Source organism: Gymnoscopelus microlampas (assembly GCF_963454915.1).
Source record: "Gymnoscopelus microlampas genome assembly, chromosome: 23".
In the NCBI taxonomy this organism is placed as follows: Eukaryota; Metazoa; Chordata; class Actinopteri; order Myctophiformes; family Myctophidae; genus Gymnoscopelus; species Gymnoscopelus microlampas.
In genome coordinates, this window is record NC_139960.1 from 32,474,722 (window position 1) to 32,496,454 (window position 21,733).

A 21,733-nucleotide genomic window follows, 5' to 3' on the forward strand; every position below is an offset into this window, starting at 1 on the left:
CTTCCACGGAAAATGGCAGCATATACAAGCTTTTTTAATGACAATCTCCATGATGATAGATATATCTCTAGGCAGTGCCGCATACTTTACGCCCAGGCCAATATGCTGCTTCGCAGGTTCAGTATGTGTGTTCAGATCCTGTCAAGTGTGCACTTTTTAAAGCATTCTGCACTCCCATGTACACAGCTTCCATGCGGAGGCTTAAGGTGGCCTACAACGATGCCCTGAGGATACTACTTATGGCATAGTGTCAGTCACTTGTTTGTAACATGTGGAATCCACACTTGTGAGGCTCTCTTGACTTAAGACACTCTTATGTATGGATTCATGTCTCGCCTGGACGAGTCCCGGAACAGTATTATGGAGGATATAGTCAATCCTAGGAAGAGCTGTTGTCCTGATGTCTCTAGGCTGCGTAAACACTGGAGAGTCAGCCTCTATGTATGATTTTATGTTTGTTTTTTTTGTAATGTATTGTTGTGTACTGTGTGATATTTGTATGTACTCTATGGCATTGGTTCTCAAAGTGGGGTCCGGGGACCCCCAGCGGTACTGAGGGGATACCAGGGGGTCCCCAGCTAAATAATTTATAGGAACCAAATGGACCCTTATAGGTCTGTAACTCTGAGAGTGTACAAATGGAACCAAATGGACCCTAACGGGTCCATTTGGTTCCATTTGTACACTCTCAGAGTTAAATTAACATTGATTTTACAATATGAATTGGGGTCCCAGAGATAGAGATGCCATTAAATGGGGGTCCTTAGCCTAATGCATGTCAAACTGGAGGGGTCCTTAAATTACAATGACTGAGAATCACTGCTAGAGCCGTAAAAATCTTCTCTTATGAGGGTCCCTGGCTTATCTTTTGAAATGGGGGTCCGCGGGCTAATAAGTGTCAATTTGGGGGTCCTTGACATGAAAAAGTTTGAGAACCACTGCTCTATGGACCCCCCGTGTGTCTGGAATAAAGTTTGAATTTAATTGAATCCTGGAAAGTAACAGTTTTGGACACATGAGGTTCCCACCCGACAGAGACAATTTGGTAGACGGGCTCTAGTACGGCCAACTAAACCCTGTGGATGATGTTACCTTGACAGAGTACGCCAGGGAGATGGTGACGGCCAAGGGAAGCCCCTCTGGCACGGCCACCACCAGCACAGTCACGCCGATGATGAAGAACTTGACGAAGAACTGGACGTAGATGGGCGTGCACTCCTTCACCCAGGGCAGGTCCTGGATCCAGAAGGTATCGATGGCAAAGCGCACCACCAGGATGATGACGACGATGGCCGACATGATCAGACCTGGGTGGGCGGGCGGGTGGGTGGGTGCGGGGGGTGGAGGAGAAGGCGAGAGAGACTGGGGTCAGAATCCACCGTCACGCGATTGGTCAGTGGTCACATAATTGGAATTGCGTTAACCACATGGACCCTGGGCAGCCCTATTCTGGGCAAATTTTCAAAACTTAAAAAAAACAATAATAATAATAATAAGTTATTGCATCTAGCTAACAAAACCAGTGGTCCTGGGCATAATTACAGGTGGTCCATGTGAAAATGGTTTAAAATGTTATACTTAAGAACTTATTTATAAAGAGGTTTACTAAATTTTTTGTCATTTCAAAAGATTCAAAAATAATAAACACTTTTCAACAGAATTTCATAAAATTTCAAATAAAATCTCAACATAAAAAATAACCCTTTAAGAAGTGGTGAAAATGGCCGATATACAAGCTCACAACCAGTCGCAACGCGTTGTGAGCTTGTAGATCGGCTACTTTTGCTAGTGGGGTTCCCGGGGAGACATGAAATGTCTCTTTTGGGCCTGGAGCCAAAAGGTTTGGGAACAGTGGTCTGTCTCTCACACACACACCTGTTTTGCCGATCTGGACGGCCAGTTTGGTCAGCTTGCCCTGGAGCACAGACTTCTCCTTCTTGTTCATGTTTTTCTTCTCGCCCGCGTCGGCCCCTTCATCGCTGTTCAGGGGCTGCATCTCCATGGCAGCACCGTCCTGGGCTTTGGCTAGAAGAGAAGAAGGAGGAGGAACAGGTGGCATTGTTACAGCTAATCAAACTACTTGATTTAAAGTCATGCTAGGTAACGTTTTCAATAAAACTAAAGTTAAATTGTATATCTTTTGTGAGTGGCAAATGTTTCACAACACCCACTCCATGAATTTCACCCCCGAAAGCCTTTTATTTATATATTTTCTATTGAACGTTGTCGGGGTTGACGTTCCCGCGAAAATGACGCCATCTGGCCGGAAAATGGAAGCGGAAATGCACCGGTTTCCTGTTTGGCCAGGAACTACTGCACTAATAACAAAAAGGAAACTCACGCTGATTTTAAGAGATTGTATGATTTGAAGAACGAAAAAAAACAGACAAAGAAAACACAGCTCACGGTAACTAAAGCTCCACTGGCTAAGAGAAACGATTCACAGATAGTATAAAACAATTAAAAGAACGCTTTTTGAAACGCTTCCGTCTTCCGGTGAAAACAAATGGAATTCTGGGTAACGCAGTAAGAAACAAACGGCCTGCAGTGACGGTAATGACCAGCAGAGGCTGCTAAAAATCGTTTTTTTGAAATTTGCACTGTACAACTTTAAATCAACTGTAAAAAAAAAGGCACGAAAAAGTTTGAGAAAGTACTTATTTAGAAGGCGTTTGTAGAATCGGCCTCAGGTCTTAATGGGTTAAATAAACCTCACATACTCAAGTCGGCAGCAACACACGGTTGCATCATAACAAATCGGCAGCAAGCGTCTTATTTCTAGTTGAAATGTAAATGTTGTCTGATGCACTCCCCCGACAGGCGCTGAGAACTTAAGCTTGCTTTTGGCATTCAGATAAACCGGGCGCTACAAATACTGCACGTTTTGTGCCATGTTTTTTTTTAACCCCATTCAATCCGGGAACGCGTCTGTGTCCGTGTTTAGCTAGAGCCATAATATTATACTTTGACTATTCAAAAATAGCAGATATACAAGCTCATAGCGCGGCACAGAGTGCCGCGCTATGAGCTTGTAGATCTGCTATTTTTGAAAAATCATGAAAATGTGTCCAAATCTTTGAATATAATGTATTTTTAAAGCAAACATTTGTAACTCGAATCTTTGCTTCTGGGGGTCTGTGGAACAAAATATTTTGAGAGGGGGGGGGGGGGGGGGGTCCGTGACCAAATACATTCAGTCATTGTGGGGGTCCCTTGACTTGAAAAAGTTTGAGAACCACTGATATTATAGCAACATAGGGTTTTCAGAAAACTGTTAGGATTTTAGAAGACATTTGTAGATGCGTTTGCGGATCGACTGAGTTAACAGTCGCTTAGCAACAAGATCCATAACCAGCAACTTCCTCCCAAGCATCTGCCCCGAGCCCCCCTCCTCCTCCTCCTAGCCTGGCCCGTGGCGTATGGACGACTAAATCCCGTCTCGAAACAAAATCAAAGTAAATGATTCCACATTGCACGTTCAGGTACAGGCGGTGTAAGTTTGCACAAGTTGTGATTAGGTCTCTCTGCGCAAACAGGACGCCGCAGATAGAGAAACAGGTTTGATTGGATTTTAGCCCAAAGCCATTTCTCTGCACACAGCCCCGTACGAGGACTTGTGCGGCAAGTCCCAGCAGGTCGCTCCAGAATGCTGAGCATGCTACGCCTCTGGTGGAAGTCTAAACACCGAGTGGTTCTCGAACGTATTCGTGTCCAGGACCCCCAACGTTATATGTATTTTTGTTCACCGACCCGACATCTCAAAATAACTTGTTCCATGGACCCCCAGAAGCAAAGGTTTGAGTTAAAAATGTTCGCTTTAAAAGAATATATACAGTATAGAAAGATTTGAACAAATTGTCACAATTTTTTTTTTTTAATAGCAGATCTACAAGCTTGTAGCGCGGCAGGAAGTGACGTTAATACAAATTGCTGTAAATACAGCCTCACAAGTTCACAACGTGTTGTGAGCTTGTAAATCGGCTATTTTTTCGGTAGCCGGTCCACAAATCAGGCATTACGACGCCATCAAGGCACGCCAAGATAGATTGTAGTCGACTACATCAACTGTAGATTTAGTGGACTAAAATATTATGACATCTAGTCAACTAAAACATTTCAGAAGACTAAAAAAATATGACTAAATCGAAATTTTAACCCATTAAGACCTGGAACTGTGTCATTTTTTGATTTGAGCTAAAAAGCATTATTTTACACTTTGGGCTATTCAAAAATAGCAGATCTACAAGCTCGTAGCGTGGCACTCGGTGCCGCGCTATGAACTTGTAGATCTGCTATTTTTGAATAGCAGATCTAATAGCAGATCTACAAGCTCATAGCGCGGCACCGAGTGCCGCGCTACGAGCTTGTAGATCTGCTATTTTTGAAAAATTGTGAAAATGTGTGCAAATCTTTGTATATATATATATTTAAAGCGAACATTTATAACTCAAATCTTTGCTTCTGGGGGGTCCCTGGAACAAGATATTTTGATGGGGGTCCGCGGCCAAATACATATCATTTTGGGGGTCCTTGACATGAAAAAGATGGAGCACCACTGATATAGAAACATACGTTTTTTCAGAAAACTGTTGAGATTTAGGAGACGTGTAGAATCGGCTTCAGGTCTCAATGGGTTAAGTCAAAATGAACACTGCACTACAACAGTGGTTCTCAAACTTTTTCACGTCAAGGAGGACGCCCAACGCGTCGCGATGCAACGCGTTGTGGGCTTGTAGATCCGCTATTCTCACAATTTGTATATGCCAAGTTGTACGACAAGGTGTAGCACAGGGGTTAAGAGGTTAATCCATTAAGACTGGGAACACGTCCGAGTCATTTTAAGATTTCTTTGGCTATTCAAAAACAGCAGATCTACAAACTCATGGCGCTGCACAGAGTGCCGCGCTATGAGCTTGTAGATCTGCATTTTTTTTTTTTTTTAATCGTGGAGAATTTGTGCAAATCTTTGAATATATATATATGTGTTTTAAAGTGAACATTTTTAACTCCGATCTGTGCTTCTGGGGGTCCCTGGAACAACATACGAGATGGGGGTCCGCGGCCAAATACATATCATTTTGGGGGTCCTTGACATGGCACAGTTGGAGCACCACTGATATTATAGAAACATACTGTTAGGATTTAGAACATTTTTGGGCGGTGTAGCCGCCCCTATATGTGAGGTTGGGACATTGACATTTGCTGCACTGTGATTGGCCACCCATTGTACCCCCCTAACCCTGCACTGTGATTGGCCACCCATTGTACACCCCTAACCCCTACACATTCAATGCAAATCTATACTTTTCTTTAAGTGAGCTTCCATCACTGTGATGACCACTAGCTGGCTGCACTGTGATTGGCTGACTCTATTGGCTGACTCTATCCAGCACTGTGATTGGCTAGCGAGACACATGATGAAATTAACAACCTATAAATAGGACTATGGACTTTTAGATAGCTCAAGCTCATAGAGATTGGTTCTCAAAGTGGGGTCCTGGGGGGGGGGGGGGTTCCAGGGGGTCCCCAGCTAAATGTATTAATGCAGCATCACAGTCATTTTAACCACTTTATCCATTTATACGTTTATACGATGTACAAGCTTGAGCTTGTACATCTGCTATTTTTGGAAAATAAATACACAAATCTTCTCTTCTGGGGGTCCCTGGCACAAAACGTTTTCAGATGGGGGGGTCCGTGGCCAAATACATATCAAAAAGTTTGAGAACTACTGCGCTGCAGTATTTACGAAATGCACCATTTACCATTTATTTGGGGTATTTTTTTGTGCGGGACAGGACAGGAGGAACGGCCTGTTCTCACACTCAGGTTAACCCATTAAGACCTGGAACTCTGTCATTTTTAGATTTGAGCTAAAAAGCATTATTTCACACTTTGGGCTATTCAAAAATAGCAGATATACAAGCTCATAGCTCGGCACCGAGTGCCGCGCTACGAGCTTGTAGATCTGCTATTTTTGAAAAATCGTGAAAATGTGTGCAAATCTTTGAATATATATATTTTTAAAGCGAACATTTTTAACTCAAATCTTTGCTTCTGGGGGGTTCCTGGAACAAAATATTTTGATGGGGGTCTGCGGCCAAATACATATAAGTCCTTGACATGAAAAAGATTGAGCACCACTGATATAGAAACAGACGTTTTTTCAGAAAAGTTGAGATTTAGGAGACATAGAATCGGCTTCAGGTCTCAATGGGTTAAAGGATATACCGTTCCATTACCGTTGGAATCACCAGTGTGATTTACTGCCCGTCTCTGAATCATTCAGACTGGGGGAACATCATTAGAACGTGGATTAATTCATTAATAAGAAGCAGCAGACGCTGTAACCCCAGGAACGCAGCGTACTGAGGCTTTAATCTCCTCCTCACTCACCACCTCTATAATCAACATAACTGTGGATTCAAACAGCACCTGCTGCTGGCTCAGAGGCTGGATGAGCCAGAGGAGAAAAACCCAGAGAATAAAGAACACACAGGAGGAGCACACACACACTGCACGCCACCAGGGACGAGCAGGAGCTAGCTGCTAGCATGATGCGTGCACAAACACACACATGTGTGCGTGTGTGTGTGTGACACACACACACGCACACACACACACACTGCGGCAGTGGTTCTCAAACGTTTTCATGTCAAGGACCCCCAAATTGACACTTATTAGCCCGCGGACCCCCATTTCAAAAGATAAGCCAGGGACCCCCATAAGAGAAGATTTTTTTTACGGCTCTAGCAGTGATTCTCAACCATTTTAATTTCAAGGACCCCCAGTTTGACATGCATTAGGGCTACGGACCCCCATTTAATGGCATTTCTATCACTTGGACCGCAACTTATATTGTACAATCTATGTCAATGTAACTCTGAGAGTGTACACATGGAACCAAATGGACCCGTTAGGGTCCATTTGGTTCCATTTGTACACTCTCAGAGTTACAGACCCATAAGGGTCCATTTGGTGCCTAATCTATCATTTAGCTGGGGACCCCCTGGAACTCCCTCAAGGACCTCTGGGGGTCCCCGGACCCCACTTTGAGAACCAATGATGTACGGTATATATACACGTGACCATGGATTAATTATAGCACCGCTATGAGCTTGTAGATCTGCTATTTTTTGAAAAATCGTGAATTGTTTTGCAAATCTTTTAATATATATATGTTTTCAAGCGAACATCTGTAACTCAAATCTTTGCTTCTGGGGGGAGGGGGGGGGTCCCTGGAACAAAATATTTTCAGATGGGGGTCCGCGGCCAAATACGTTGAATTTTGAGAAGTCCTTGACATGAAAAGGTTTGAGCACCACTGATATATAGCAACATAAGTTGAAACAAAAAAAGGGTTAGGATTTAGAAGATTTTTGTAGAATCCCCAGAAGCAAAGATTTGAGTTGCAAATGTTCGCTTAAAAAAATATATATATACAAAGATTTGCACAAATGTTCACGATTTTTCAAAAATAACCAAATAAATCTTAAAATGACACAGATGCTTTCTCCGGTCTTAACCCATTGAGACCTGGTCTCATTTTTAGATTTGAGCTAAAAAGCATTATTTTACACTTTGGGCTATTCAAAAATAGCAGATCTACAAGCTCATAGCGCGGCACGAGTGCCGCGCTATGAGCTTGTAGACGTAGATCATGTTTTGGAAAATGTGTGCAAATCTTTGAATATGTATGTTTTTTAAAGCAAATCTTTTTTTAACTCAAATCTTTGCTTCTGGGGGATTCTACAAAATAATGTCTTCTAAATCCTAACAGTTTTTTTTTATTATCATCATGTTGCTATAATATCAGTGGTTCTCAAATTTTTTTCACGTCAAGTACCACCCAAAATGTTATTCCAGGGACCCCCCAGAAGCAAAGATTTGAGTTAAACATGTTCGCTTTAAAGAACTATATATATATTCAAAGATCTGCACACATTTTCGATTTTTCAAAACAAATTGCAGATCCAAAAGCTCATAAGTTGCAACATCTTGCTGCTTGTACCTGGCAGTGACAAATAAAACATCTTGACTCACACAACACACACACACAGACACAGCATGAGGTAGTGAATCACGTGGCAACATGTATTTAAATACGTCAACTTGTTCCCTTTCACTTTAACTACAGAAGCTCTTTACAAAGTCATCCTGGGAGACTTTAACCAACTTCCAGCGCTGTTAAATGGCAGAAGGAAACACTATTAACCCACGGCCAAGAGATCAAGGTAAAACGCTAAGCCCAGAGGTAATTAAGCATGCCTTTGTCTGTGTGTCTGTGTGTCTGTGTGTGTGTGTGTGTGTGTGTGTGTGTGTGTGTGTGTGTGTGTGTGTGTGTGTGTGTGTGTGTGTGTGTGTGTGTGTGTGTGTGTTTGTATAACTATACTTTTGAGGACTAAATGTCCCCACGAGTATAGTAGAATATGAGAAATAGACATTATGAGGACCATTTTCCTGGGTAAAAAAATAAATAGCCAATCTGCAAGCTTGTGTGTGTGTGTGTGTGTGTGTGTGTGTGTGTGTGTGTGTGTGTGTGTGTGTGTGTGTGTGTGTGTGTACAACCACACGTGCACAGAAGATAAAACTCACCTTTCTTGCGGTTTTCCACAGATCCGTCCTGTTTCTTGTCTGTGAAGAACACATGACGTGGAGAGAAACACAGTCAGTAACTGAAGTCGTCATTTGTGGTCTACAGCAGTGGTTCTTGCAACAAAGTATATAGGTTAAAGAGGTTAAAGGTAGGGCAAGTGATATGTATTTTGTTAAATTAGTGTTAAATAGTTCTAAATTCTGATAGTACTCATTGGTACTCATTGGTATAGAGTGTTTGTTCAGTAACAGGAGTCTCTACCAATCAGCAGAGAGAACTGACACAGGATACAGAAGTGGAATTGTAAGTGAGACACAAAGGAATGAGCAGACACAATTGGAACTGGAATGCTATACAATTTAAAGTAATACTAGGTAACTTTTTCAACAAAACTAAAGTTAAATTGTGTATCCTTTGTGAGTGGCAAATGTTTAACAACACCCACTCCATGAAAGCCTTTTCTATTATCATTTCTATTGAAAAGGTGGCTCGGTGAGCCTTTCCCGCGAAAATTACGTCATCTGGACGGAAAACGGAAATCCACCGGTTTCCTGTTTGGCCAGGAACTACCGCACCGGTTTCCTGTTTGGCCAGGAACTACCGCACCGGTTTCCTGTTTGGCCAGGAACTACCGCGCTAATAACAAAAAGGAATCTCACGCTGTTTTTAAGAGATTGTATGATTTGAAGATCGAAAAACAACAGAAAAAGAAAACCCAGCTCACGGTAACTAAAGCTCCACTGGTTAAGAGAAACGATCCACAGATAGTATAAAACAATTAAAAGAACGCTTTTTGAAAGGCTTCCGTCTTCCGGTAAAAACAAATAGAATTCTGCGTAGCCGAGGAATAAACGAACGGCCTGCAGTGACGGTAATGACCAGCAGAGGCTGCTAAAAATCGTTATTTGTGGACCTGCATTGTATTACTTTAAGCAGATAAATGGAACAACGCGTCACGATGTGACGCATTATGAGCTTGTAGTTCAGTAACTTCCACTATTATTGACATATTGTATATATATATATTTTTTTTTTTAATTATTATTATTTTGGAAAATGTCTAAAGTTCACTACAGAAATTCATTGATATTAAAAAAGAAATCCTGGTCACTATAACTCCTCCCCCATGACAGCCGGGGCGCCTGATGGAGGGGAAGGGAACTGGTTGGAATAACGTGTTCCTTCCACGCCCTACGTCCAACCAGGGAAACTCCCCCCTGTCAGGTGACAAGAAGGTCAGTTGGCTCTCATGCATTGAAGGAGGCATGAGCTCGGCCCTGGCCTCCCTAGGCTGGTGGGGGGAGTGTAGTGCCCAGGATCACTTAGAAAATTGGCACCGGGTGAAAAATTAAGGGTTACAAAATCGTGGGATAAAAAAAAAAGAAAAAGAAAATGCACCTTGTAATTTCTACTATTGAATACTTAAGTATTTTTTTTAAAGCGTGCACTTTTAACACATCGCGTGCCAGTCGTGTAGATCTACGCCAAACGATTTAAAGCCGCAGTGTGCCAGTCGCGTAGATCTACGCGACTCGCATTTCCCATGTTAAATCGAAAAAGTGCACATTCCGGAATTTTTTTCGACCCATTTCCGGTTCCGGGGCCGACCGGAAACGGAATAAAACTGGTTCCGGTTTTTTCGCTCGCATCCGTTTCCTGTCTGGGCGTCAGCTTAGAATCGATTTATCTCCCTTGTGGGTTTCCTCACCGCATCCTCCTGTCTAACGTTCTCGGCTGTAACTTCAAAATGGCGGCACGGATCGGCTCGGATTTTTTTGTTGTTGTTTTTCACGGATCCCGTGTTTGTGTCGAACCAAATGAACGCGGATTTTAAACGGATTTAGCGGGGGCTATGACGACATGAAAAAAACAAAAAAACAACAAAAAGAGCTTGGCACTGGTAGGTACATTATGAAATTAACCTCTGGCGTCCAATGGGTTAAAGCAAGTACTCCAGTACTTTAACTCAAGTACAAATTTAACAGAGCATCTTTTCACTCGTGTAGTGGAGTAACATTTGACCAGTAGTATACACACTTGGGGTTGCGCACTGTGTCCACCATTCATTGAACGAGTGGCGAACTTTCAACTTACTCTTCTTCTGTTTCTTCTTCTCCTCCTTCTCCTTCCTCTTCTCCTCCTCGTCGTCGTCGTCCTCCTCGGCGCTCCCCAGCAAGGTGAAGATGATTCCGCTCTGAGAGTTGACGCCCACGGCGGTGACCACCATTTTCCCTGAGCCCTCCATCACGTGAGTGCCTGCAGACAGGGGAGGGGAGGGGTTAAGGTTTCAATTTGGCGGTTCTCAAAACAGTTTTCATTTATATCAACTGTTTCCAAGAAAGAAACACTTTACAATTCACAATTACAATTTAGGCATTTGGCAGATGCTATTAATCCATTAACCCATTGAGACCTGAAGCCGATTCTACATGTCTCCTAAATCTCAACAGTTTTCTGAAACACGTTTGTTTCTATATCAGTGGTGCTCAATCTTTTTCATGTCAAGGACCCCCAAAATGATATGTATTTGGCCGCGGACCCCCAACAAAATATTTTGTTCCAGGGACCCCCAGAGGCAACGATTTGAGTTAAAAATGTTCGCTTTGAAAATATATATATTCAAAGATTTGCACACATTTTCATGATTTTTCAAAAATAGCAGATCTACAAGCTCATAGCGCGGCACTCGGTGCCGCGCTATGAGCTTGTAGATCTGCTATTTTTGAATAGCCTAAAGTGTAAAATAATGCTTTTTAGCTCAAATCTAAAAATGAGACAGTTCCAGGTCTTAATGGGTTAAGACCGGGAACGCGTCTGTGTCACTTTTGATTTCTTTGGCTATTCAAAAGTGTTGAATATAATATATATTTTTAAAGGGAACATTTTTTACTCAAATCTTCTGGAGGTCCCTATTACAAAATATTGGGAGTCCTTGACATGAAAAAGTTTGAGAACCACTGATATACAAATGTCTACAGTTTCAAAAAAAACTGTAGACATTTGTAGAATCCCCAGAAGCAAAGATTTGAGTTAATAATGTTCGCTTTAAAAATTATAGATATTCAAAAGATTTGCACAAACTTTCAAGATTTTTTCAAAAATAGCAGATCTACAAGCTCGTAGCACGGTATCATGTGCCGCGCTACGAGCTTGTATATCTGCTATTTTTGAATAGCCCAAAGACATCTTAAAACGACAGAGATGCATTCCTGGTCTTAATGGGTTAATCCAGAGTGACTTACAGTAAGTAAGGTAAACACGAGGTAATACATCAAACGCATAAAAATAGTAATCTAGGACCATAGGTAAACCAAAAACCAAGAAACACCTTGCAAGTGAAAGTGGCAAAGTGTGTGTGGGTTTCATTAAATGTTGTGAGCTTGTGACTCAATAATAATTACACTCCATTGGAACAGTTATTATATACATATTTTTCCACTTCCTGACAGTGAAATGGGCATGCAAGGTTGAGGTGTCCACCCGACCGCAATAAACATAGAAAATATTGGCCGATACATAACTACTAAAAAGCTCAAATCATGGCTTTTAGATAGTGTTGGAGATTAGAGCGGTTGTCTGTTTAATTCATGCATCTATGCCGTTAAAAAGCTATACTGTAGTTTTTAGAGTGGGCTTAGGGATCAATGTCTGTTCCTTGTCGTTCTGTCTGTTTGTACAAGACCGAGGACCACAATGGAAATACATCTCTGACTTCATTGTGTCTTCTTATCCTTGACGTGTTATTTCATTGAATGTATTGTACTTGTATTTATATTTTTTTAAAGGGTCTACACCATGAATTTTAACGTTTTCTTCATTTTTGTGTGTTTTTGGTCTCCCCCACCTCTCTTCTGTTCCAACAAATACCCGACATCGAGCATGCAGGCTTTCATAGGCTATCTGTGGTTTGTATGTAAATTGGTCTGAAAACAGTCCGTCAGATTTGTTCCCCCTGCCTACGTCACGTCAGGGAACAATTCCTCCCGTTTTTTTTTAAGTTTTTTTTTTTTTTTTTTTTTACTTTTTCCACACAGAACCAGGAGATAACATGCATATAAACTGGCTCAATAGCGCCCCGTGCCAAACAGGACAATGTGGTATTGCAGGTGAAAGTGCTTTATAAGCCAGAGAGAAGTTAGTTGGAATGAGTATATCTGAGGCTCAAACCTTTTGAAAAACGTTTGAGGGACAAAAACAATATGATATTAAATATTATTATTATTTTTTTAAATTCATGGTGTAGACCCTTTAACATAACAATAAAATCAATCAATCAATACTGGAATGTGCTTGTTCAAATGGAAACCAGTATTGGGATCTGTGCCAAACATCCCCATCGGCGTGGAGGAGCCGTGGAAGTGACAGCTGGTCGAGGAGGTGAGAGACTGAGGGAAGATACAGGGAGGTCAGGAGACTCCCATGTCTGCCTTTAACTCATTCACTGCCAGAATTATTTCTGGCGCGTTTGAACACTGCCATATTTTTCATTGAAAAAAAAAAAGTACTCAGGAGCCGAGATACAGAATTTTTAAGTTTTAAGTTAACAAGGAAGTGGATGGGAGTCTATATCTTCGAAAAATCATATCTCCTTGGTCTTTGGGTCAAAAAAAAAAAAAAAAATCTAAAAAAAAAAATTAATAAAAAAAAAATATTTTTTTATTTTTTTATTTTTTAAAAAGTCGTTTTAGTCGTTCTAGGCAGGCATGGCTTATGGACAGAAGTCGTTTTAGTCGTTCTAGGCAGGGAATGAGTTAATGAGAGGATGCTGTTCTTTCCTCCCTCCATCCTTCAGGGAGGAAAGGATGAGGGGAGTGGAGGAGGATGGTGTGAGAGCTCAGGGAGATGATACAGCAATACTGCTGCCATGACACACACACACGCACGCACACGCACACGCACACGCACACACACACACACACACACACACACACACACACACACACACACACAGTGGTGGAAAAAGTACTCAAATGATTTACTTAAGTAAAAGTACCAATACTGCAATATAAAAAATACTCTGTTACAAGTAAAAGTCCAGAATTAAAAATGTACTTGAGTAAAAGTACAAAAGTATTGGCATCAAAATGTACTTAAAGTACCAAAAGTAAAAGTACTAAATATTTGAAAATAGCCTATGTATAAAATAGGGTTAAAGTGGTTAATGTATGTTTCATTATATCATAGTTTATATCTGAAAAGTAACTAGTAACTAAAGTTTTCAAGTAAATGTACTGGAGTAAAAGTACAATATTTGCCTCTGAGATGTAGTGGAGTAGAAGTAAAAGTATTGGAAATTGGAGATACTCAAGTAAAGTACAAATACCTCAAAATTGGACTTAAGTACGGTACTTAAGTAAATGTACTTAATTACTTTCCACCACTGCATGACACACACACACACACGCACACACACACACGCAAATGCAGACAGACACAGGTACACACACACACACAGATGTATACATGCACGCACAAACACACAGACGCATACAGTACACACAGAGACACAGAGTGATGTCTCCCTGTTGGGAGGTGCGCCAGCAGAAAGCCAGGGAGGTGAAACAAACAAAGCTCTCCTCTCCTCCCCTCTCTCTCTCTCTCTCTCTCTCTCTCTCTCTCTCTCCTCTCCCCTCCTCCCAGGTCCTCTGAGAGAGGGGAGCAGTGGATAGGAGAGGAAATCCGTTTGATCAAAGGATCAATTGGCTTTCATAAAAACAGGATTGGAGACAAAACAAAGCAGGAACGCTCACCCCACACACACACACACACAAAGGTTTCTATACTATGCTTGTGGGGACATCGACGTTTTAGGACATCGAGTTTATGAACGCCATTTAACCCATTGAGACCTGAAGCCGATTCTACATGTCTCCTAAATCTCAACAGTTTTCTGAAAAAACTAATGTTTCTATATCAGTGGTGCTCAATATTTTTCATGTCAAGGACCCCCAAAATGATATGTATTTGGCCGCGGACCCCCATCAAAATATGTTGTTCCAGGGACCCCCCAGAAGCAAAGATTTCAGTTAAAAATGTTTGCTTTAAAATATATATATATATTCAAAGATTTGCACACATTTTCACGATTTTTCAAAAATAGCAGATCTACAAGCTCGTAGCGCGGCACTCGGTGCCGCGCTATGAGCTTGTATATCTGCTATTTTTGAATAGCCCAAAGTGTAAAATAATGCTTTTTAGCTCAAATCTAAAAATGACACAGTTCCAGGTCTTAATGGGTTAAAGAAAATGTAGACTAAAGCCGAAAAATATGGCACACATAAATCATATAAATCATGTTTAACTCTAATTCCAACCCCTAAACCTGACCTATAAGATAGATTTTTTTTCAACCACAAAACAACCATTTGTTCTTGCGAGTCAAATGCTTGACATCGTCTATTTATCACATTCTACTATACTTGTGGGGACGTCTGGTCCTCATAAGTATAGTAGCTATAAGATGAGATAAGACGAGGCCAGATAAACCTTTATTGATCCCCGCAGGAGGACAAATTCAGGCGTCATAGCAACAGCAGAGAGGATGAAACACAGCGGAGGTGAAAAATGAAAATCAAAATACTGAGCCCTAGATATCTGCGGAGTGTGCAGTGAATACTGTATATAAAGTTTTAGTCATATGTTTTAGTCACCTGAAATGTTTTTAGTCGACTTAACCCATTGAGACCTGAAGCCGGTTCTACATGTCTCCTAAATCTCAACAGTTTTATGAAAACGTATGTTTCTATATCAGTGGTGCTCAATCTTTTTAATGTCAAGGACCCCCAAAATGATATGTATTTGGCCGCGGACCCCCATCAAAATATATTGTTCCAGGGACCCCCAGAAGCAAAGATTTGAGTTAAAAATGTTCGCTTTAAAAATGTATATATTCAAAGATTTTCACACATTTTCAAGATTTTTCAAAAATAGCAGATATACAAGCTCGTAGCGCGGCACTCGGTGCCGCGCTATGAGCTTGTATATCTGCTATTTTTGAATAGCCCAAAGTGTAAAATAATGCTTTTTAGCTCAAATCTAAAAATGACACAGTTCCAGGTCTTAATGGGTTAACGACAACATGTTATTTTGGCGGGCTGTGATGACGTCGTAATGGACGATTTATACTTAGCCGTTTCTACAAGCTTGTAGATCGGCTGTTTTCGGAGCGCGACACCTCCGCGCAACCACGCTTAAAATGACTTGTCTTACTTCTACAGGATCTCTTCTCCACTAGTTCCTCCCTGACATTTTAGCCTAGTTTATATGTGTTGACGAAATTGTCAGTACATTTAGTCATAGTTTGTCATCATAGCTTAGTTTTTGTTTAGTTTTCTTCAGTGAAAAAAAGGTGGCCGAAGAACATTTTTCATCATAGTTTTAGTCGACGAAATGAACACTGAATCAACACGAGAATATACCTCATGTCCAGTCTGTCAACAAAGAACAATGTTCTTGACTACAGTAGCAAAACGTCGCCAAAAAAAATGCCGATCCACCAACTATGCATTGTGAGCTTGTCGATCGGCTATTTTCCTTAGTAGTATAAAATAGGGCTTAAGCGGTTAATTAAGACTGATCGGTTTGGTCGATTACTGTATATAAAAACTCAATTAGAATTTTGTTTCCTGTCGATCCATTGATACGTGTAAGAAACATTTTTAAACAAAACGCGGCTTCTCCATCATTCGCTTAATCGAAACCGGATTCGATAGAATAATATTTTTGTAAATCAATAGTTGCAGCTGTAGAGAGATAGAGAGAGACAGAGATACAGACAGAGAGAGACAGAGACACAGAGTGAGAGAGAAAGAGAGAGCGATGAATATAGATTAACCCATTGATACCTGGAACGCATCTGTGTCACTTTAGATGTCTTTGGCTATTCAAAAATAGCAGATCTACAAGCTCATAGCGCGGCACCGAGTGCCGCGCTAAGAGCTTGTAGATCTGCTATTTTTGAAAAATCTTGAAAAAAAATAATTTAGATTTTTTTTCCAAAAACTGTTATGATTTAGATTTTTTTTTTAAAGAATCGCTTCAGATCTTAATGGGTTAAGGTGTCTAGTTAGAGGCGTACATGATGTCAGAATGCACAGCACCTGGGGAACGTTGTGAGAGGTGGAAATTAATTATGTTGCCAGGTTAGCAACGACAAACCACGGCGGTTTCAATACATTTCTGAGAGATCGAAACTTAAAATAATTGTGACTATCTAAAAATAATTACGATTAGGCGATTATGTAACATTTGTAACAGGCCTAGGCCTATGATAATAACTATATATCTATGACAACAACAATACTGTCAACTATGATGACTCACCCGACAGCAGCATGGGGTCTTTCTCCTGGGTCTTCTTGACGTGGTCCGATTCCCCCGTGAGAGAGCTCTCGTCTATCTTTAGATCGTTCCCTTGGATGAGGACGCCGTCGGTAGGTAGGAGGTCACCTGGAAAAACACCATGTCATCAGTGTTAACCACTTAAAACCCTCTAGACTTGGACTTTTTTTTCACCCCGCACCAAATCTCCAAACAAGGACGCCAGGTTGAAAGTAACTAATTAAACCCTAGCGTCCGTATTCTGGGGAAAACTTTTAACAGAAAATAGCACATCTACAAGCATGCAGATCGTCGATTTTCTACGAACACATTTAACCCATTAAGACCCGGAACTGTGTCAATTTTAGATTTGAGCTAAAAAGCATTATTTTACACTTTGGGCTATTCAAAAATAGCAGATCTACAAGCTCATAGCGCGGCACCGAGTGCCGCGCTACGAGCTTGTATATCTGCTATTTTTGAAAAATCGTGAAAATGTGTGCAAATCTTTGAAATATATATATTTTTAAAGCGAACATTTTTAACTCAAATCTTTGCTTCTGGGGGGTCCCTGGAACAAAATATTTTGATGGGGGTCCGTGGCCAAATACATATCATTTTGGGGGTCCTTGACATGAAAAAGTTTGAGCACCGCTGATATAGAAACATACGTTTTTCAGAAAACTGTTGGGATTTAGGAGACATGTAGAATCGGCTTCAGGTCTCAATGGGTGAATGTAGAGCGGAAAACAGAAAACACGCCAGTATAGATCCTAGAGGGACTCGAGCGCAACCAAAGTATAGGGTTTAACGTGGTTAAAGCGACAGAGTGCATCCTTTTCGACCGACGCTGCGCTCACCATATTTAACTTGTGCAATGTCGCCGACCACGATCTCGGCGACGGGTATCTGGATGACTTGTCCGCCGCGGACGACGGTGAACTTCTGCTCCTGCTCGATGCGGCTCTGGAGGCCGCGGAACTGCTTCTCTTTGCTCCAGTCGTTGAAGGCCGTCACCAGCACCACGCACACCACCGAGAGGAGGATGGCGGCGCCCTCGATCCAGCCCGCCTCCGACTCGCCCTCGTCCTCCACGCCGCCGGCCGCCTTTCCACAGTCTGCGGAAAAAAGCACAGAGTTAAAAAAAAGCGTTGGGGACATATTCACACACACACCACCATCTTAGCTGTTACGTCACCACTCCGGGGTTAGAGTTGTTCCGATACGAATACCAGTTATCGGAAAAGCTGCCGATACTGCCTAAAATGCTGTGGTGGAAAAAGTACTCAAATGATTTACTTAAGTAAAAGTACCAATACTGCAATATAAAAATACTCTGTTACAAGTAAAAGTCCAGAATTAAAAATGTACTTGAGTAAAAGTACAAAAGTATTGGCATCAAAATGTACTTAAAGTACCAAAAGTAAAAGTACTAAATATTTGAAAATAGCCTATATATAAAATAGGTTTAAAGTGGTTAATGTATGTTTCATTATATCATAATTTATATCTGAAAAGTAACTAGTAACTAAAGTTTTCAAGTAAATGTACTGGAGTAAAAGTACAATATTTGCCTCTGAGATGTAGAGTAGAAGTAAAAGTATTGGAAATTGGAGATACTCAAGTAAAGTACAAATGCCTCAAAATTGGACTTAAGTACAGTACTTAAGTAAATGTACTTAATTACTTTCCACCACTGCCATATTCACACACACCACCATTTTAGCTGTTATGTCACCACTAGAGTTGTTCCGATACGAATACCAGTATCGGAAAAGCTGCCGATAACGCCTAAAATACTGGCATCGGTATCGGCGAGTATGCCAGTCTATGCTATTCCGATATCACGTCATTTATAATGATGATTTCATTCACAGTAATATTTATATTTTGAATGCTTCAGTCGATGATGCACGACTGTTTTATACTATCACTGTCACAAGTGTAGTGCAAATAGAGAGAGGTCACTCTCCCCTGCCAGCTTCCCACTCGTGAAACACGGCCAATCGTGTTCAATGGAGGCAACCTGGGCAACACCTAGCCGGTTGGGTGTCTAAACGGAAAGTACCGGAATTTGGCGGAAGTAACGCCCCGAGAAAATGACGCTTTACAGCCTAAATCCGTTTCCATTCTCCGTGAAATGAAACAAGTTTTGTGATTGGTTGAAAAAGATAGTTTCCGTGGGAAATACATACGACGGAAGTCCCGCCCCCCTATAGACACTCTCGGCATTAGGCCGTTGCCAGGCTTTTCTTGTTGCTAGGTAACGAAACATCTGCCACCATCAAAACACACAAAGTGATTGTGATTACATTTCATTGTTGTGAAAAAATCGAACTATGCGGGTGTTTTCAAATGAGAAACTATTTTTGAAGATCTTTGGGTGGTAGGCAGTGGTGGAAAGTAATTAAGTACATTTACTTAAGTACTGTACTTAAGTACAATTTTGAGGTATTTGTACTTTACTTGAGTATTTCCAATACTTTTACTTCTACTCCACTACATCTCAGAGGCAAATATTGTACTTTTACTCCAGTACATTTACTTGAAAACTTTAGTTACTAGTTACTTTTCAGATATAAACTATGATATAATGAAACATACATTAACCACTTTAACCCTATTTTATACATAGGCTATTTGAAAATAGCAGATCTACAAGCTCACAACGCGTTGCAGCGCGACGCGTTGTGAGCTTGTAGATCTGCTATTTTCAAATATTTGGTACTTTTACTTTTGGTACTTTAAGTACATTTTGATGCCAATACTTTTGTACTTTTACTCAAGTACATTTTTAATTCTGGACTTTTACTTGTAACAGAGTATTTCTGTATTGCAGTATTGGTACTTTTACCTAAGTAAAGAATTTGAGTACTTTTTCCACCACTGGGTGGTAGGGCCAACGAAAAACAACAGCAGATCGACAACATCAATGACATAAAGACATAACAACAACAGGTGGGGTTTGCTTACTTTCTCTTTCGGCATCTGGAGGTTTATAAAAAGAAAGGCCTAAGGAAACTATGGCTGCCACCTCGAGGATAATCAGCGTCACGTCTTGGAGCGCCTCCCACACTAACTGGAGAAACGTCTTTGGCTTCTTCGGAGGTATTAGATTCTCCCCGTACACCGCTTTCCGCTTCTCGATGTCTGCGGGCTGCCCGCTTAGACCTGGAGGAGGAGGAAGCAGAGAGGGACAGAACGACATTTATTAATCAACGTGTTGGCATTCTTCTTGCTTCATCCTGGCATCTTAATGTTTCACTGCAAATTACACCTTTGATCTCAGACACTTATTAACCCATTAAGACCTGGAACGGTGTCATTTTTAGATTTGAGCTAAAAAAGCATTATTTTACACTTTGGGCTATTCAAAAATAGCAGATCTACAAGCTCATAGCGCGGCACCGAGTGCCGCGCTACGAGCTTGTAGATCTGCTATTTTTGAAAAATCGTGAAAATGCGTGCAAATCTTTGAAGAATTTTTAAAGTGAACACTTTTAACTCAAATCTTTGCTTCTGGGGGGGTCCCTGGAACAAAATATTTTGATGGGGGTCCGCGGCCAAATACATATCATCTTGGGGGTCCTTGACACACGAGTTTGAGCACCATTGATATAGAAACATACGTTTTTTCAGAATACTGTTGAGATTTAGGAGACATGTAGAATCGGCTTCAGGTCTCAATGGGTTAAACACTTGGAGTGCTGTCGGGATGGCAGTCGTGTGTGTGTAGACCATTGGTCCGGGGACCCCCGGCGGGGGTCCTTGGAGGGGGTTCCAGGGGGTCCCCAGCAAAAGTAGTTAATATAGCATCACACTCATTTTAACCACGTTATCCATTTATACGCTGGCTATTAAAAAAACAGCAGATGTACAAGCTCGCAGCGTGTCACTTATCTGCTATTTTTGGAAAAATTATCGAAAATGTTTGGACAATTGTGATTTTTTTAAGTATTCTCTTCTTGGGGTCCCCTGCCTTGCACAACACATTTTCAGCCAAATACATATCAATTTTGGGGGGGTCCTTGACTTTAAGTTTGAGAACCACTGGTCTAGAAGTGTGAAGGGTGGGGGGATGAGGGGTGTGTGTGTGGGGGGTGGGGAGGTGTGGACTTTGTTTCATAAAATGGCCTCCGACCAAAAAGGTCAGCGAGCCTGTCACTGGGCTCCTAGAACAAACAACATGCCCAAAGCTCATCAGCATTTCAGCCCGTGAGCAGGGCAACACTAACCATATATAACGTTACCATTAGCTCTAGAGACTGGCAGGTTTAACCCATTAAGACCTGAGGCCGCTTCTAAGCATTTTCTAAATCCTAACAGTTTTTTGAAAAAAAAAAAAAAAAAAAAATGTTTTCATGATTTTTCAAAAATAGCAGAACTACAGCCGCGCTATGAGCTTGTAGATCTGCTATTTTTGAATAGCCAAAGACACCTAAAGTGACACAGATGCGATCCAGGTCTAAATGGGTTAATTATGCCACTCCAGAGGAAGAGAGACGCAGTCTGTTTTGTGAACTTGGTGATTTTTTGTTTTGTTTTATTGCCCTAAAATATGATGATATAAGAGAGGCATTTGTTCGTAAAAAATGTCTTCCATTTGTGTCGATTTCCTTGAGTTTGAATTCGGACTTGAGATATGTTTCAGGAAAGGAGCTTCTTGTTCCTTCTGGCAAATCATTATGTCAAGCTTTAGGAGAGGAGACAGAACACTGTATGATTCTGAGCTGTAATGGAATGTGTTATTATGTGACGGCAAAACACGCCGCACTCGTAAAGTGCCGGCTTATAAACCCACTTTGTGTGCAGGACACG

The 21,733-nt window shown here is 41.2% G+C and overlaps 1 protein-coding gene across 3 annotated transcripts in view; it reads right to left on the reverse strand.

The window, feature by feature from the left end:
- The window catches only part of atp2b1a (ATPase plasma membrane Ca2+ transporting 1a), a 103,801-nt gene that overhangs the window by 41,827 nt on the left and 40,241 nt on the right, over positions 1-21,733 (reverse strand). For all 3 annotated transcript variants that reach the window (XM_084050090.1, XM_084050089.1, XM_084050091.1), the window contains exons 3-9: positions 19,889-20,086; positions 17,776-18,033; positions 16,919-17,044; positions 10,691-10,852; positions 8,596-8,634; positions 1,876-2,025; positions 1,093-1,307 (exon numbers count right to left, since the gene is read on the reverse strand). In XM_084050090.1, coding sequence (XP_083906216.1) covers positions 1,093-1,307; positions 1,876-2,025; positions 8,596-8,634; positions 10,691-10,852; positions 16,919-17,044; positions 17,776-18,033; positions 19,889-20,086 — 1,148 coding nt within the window. The remainder of the gene's footprint in view (positions 1-1,092; positions 1,308-1,875; positions 2,026-8,595; positions 8,635-10,690; positions 10,853-16,918; positions 17,045-17,775; positions 18,034-19,888; positions 20,087-21,733) is intronic.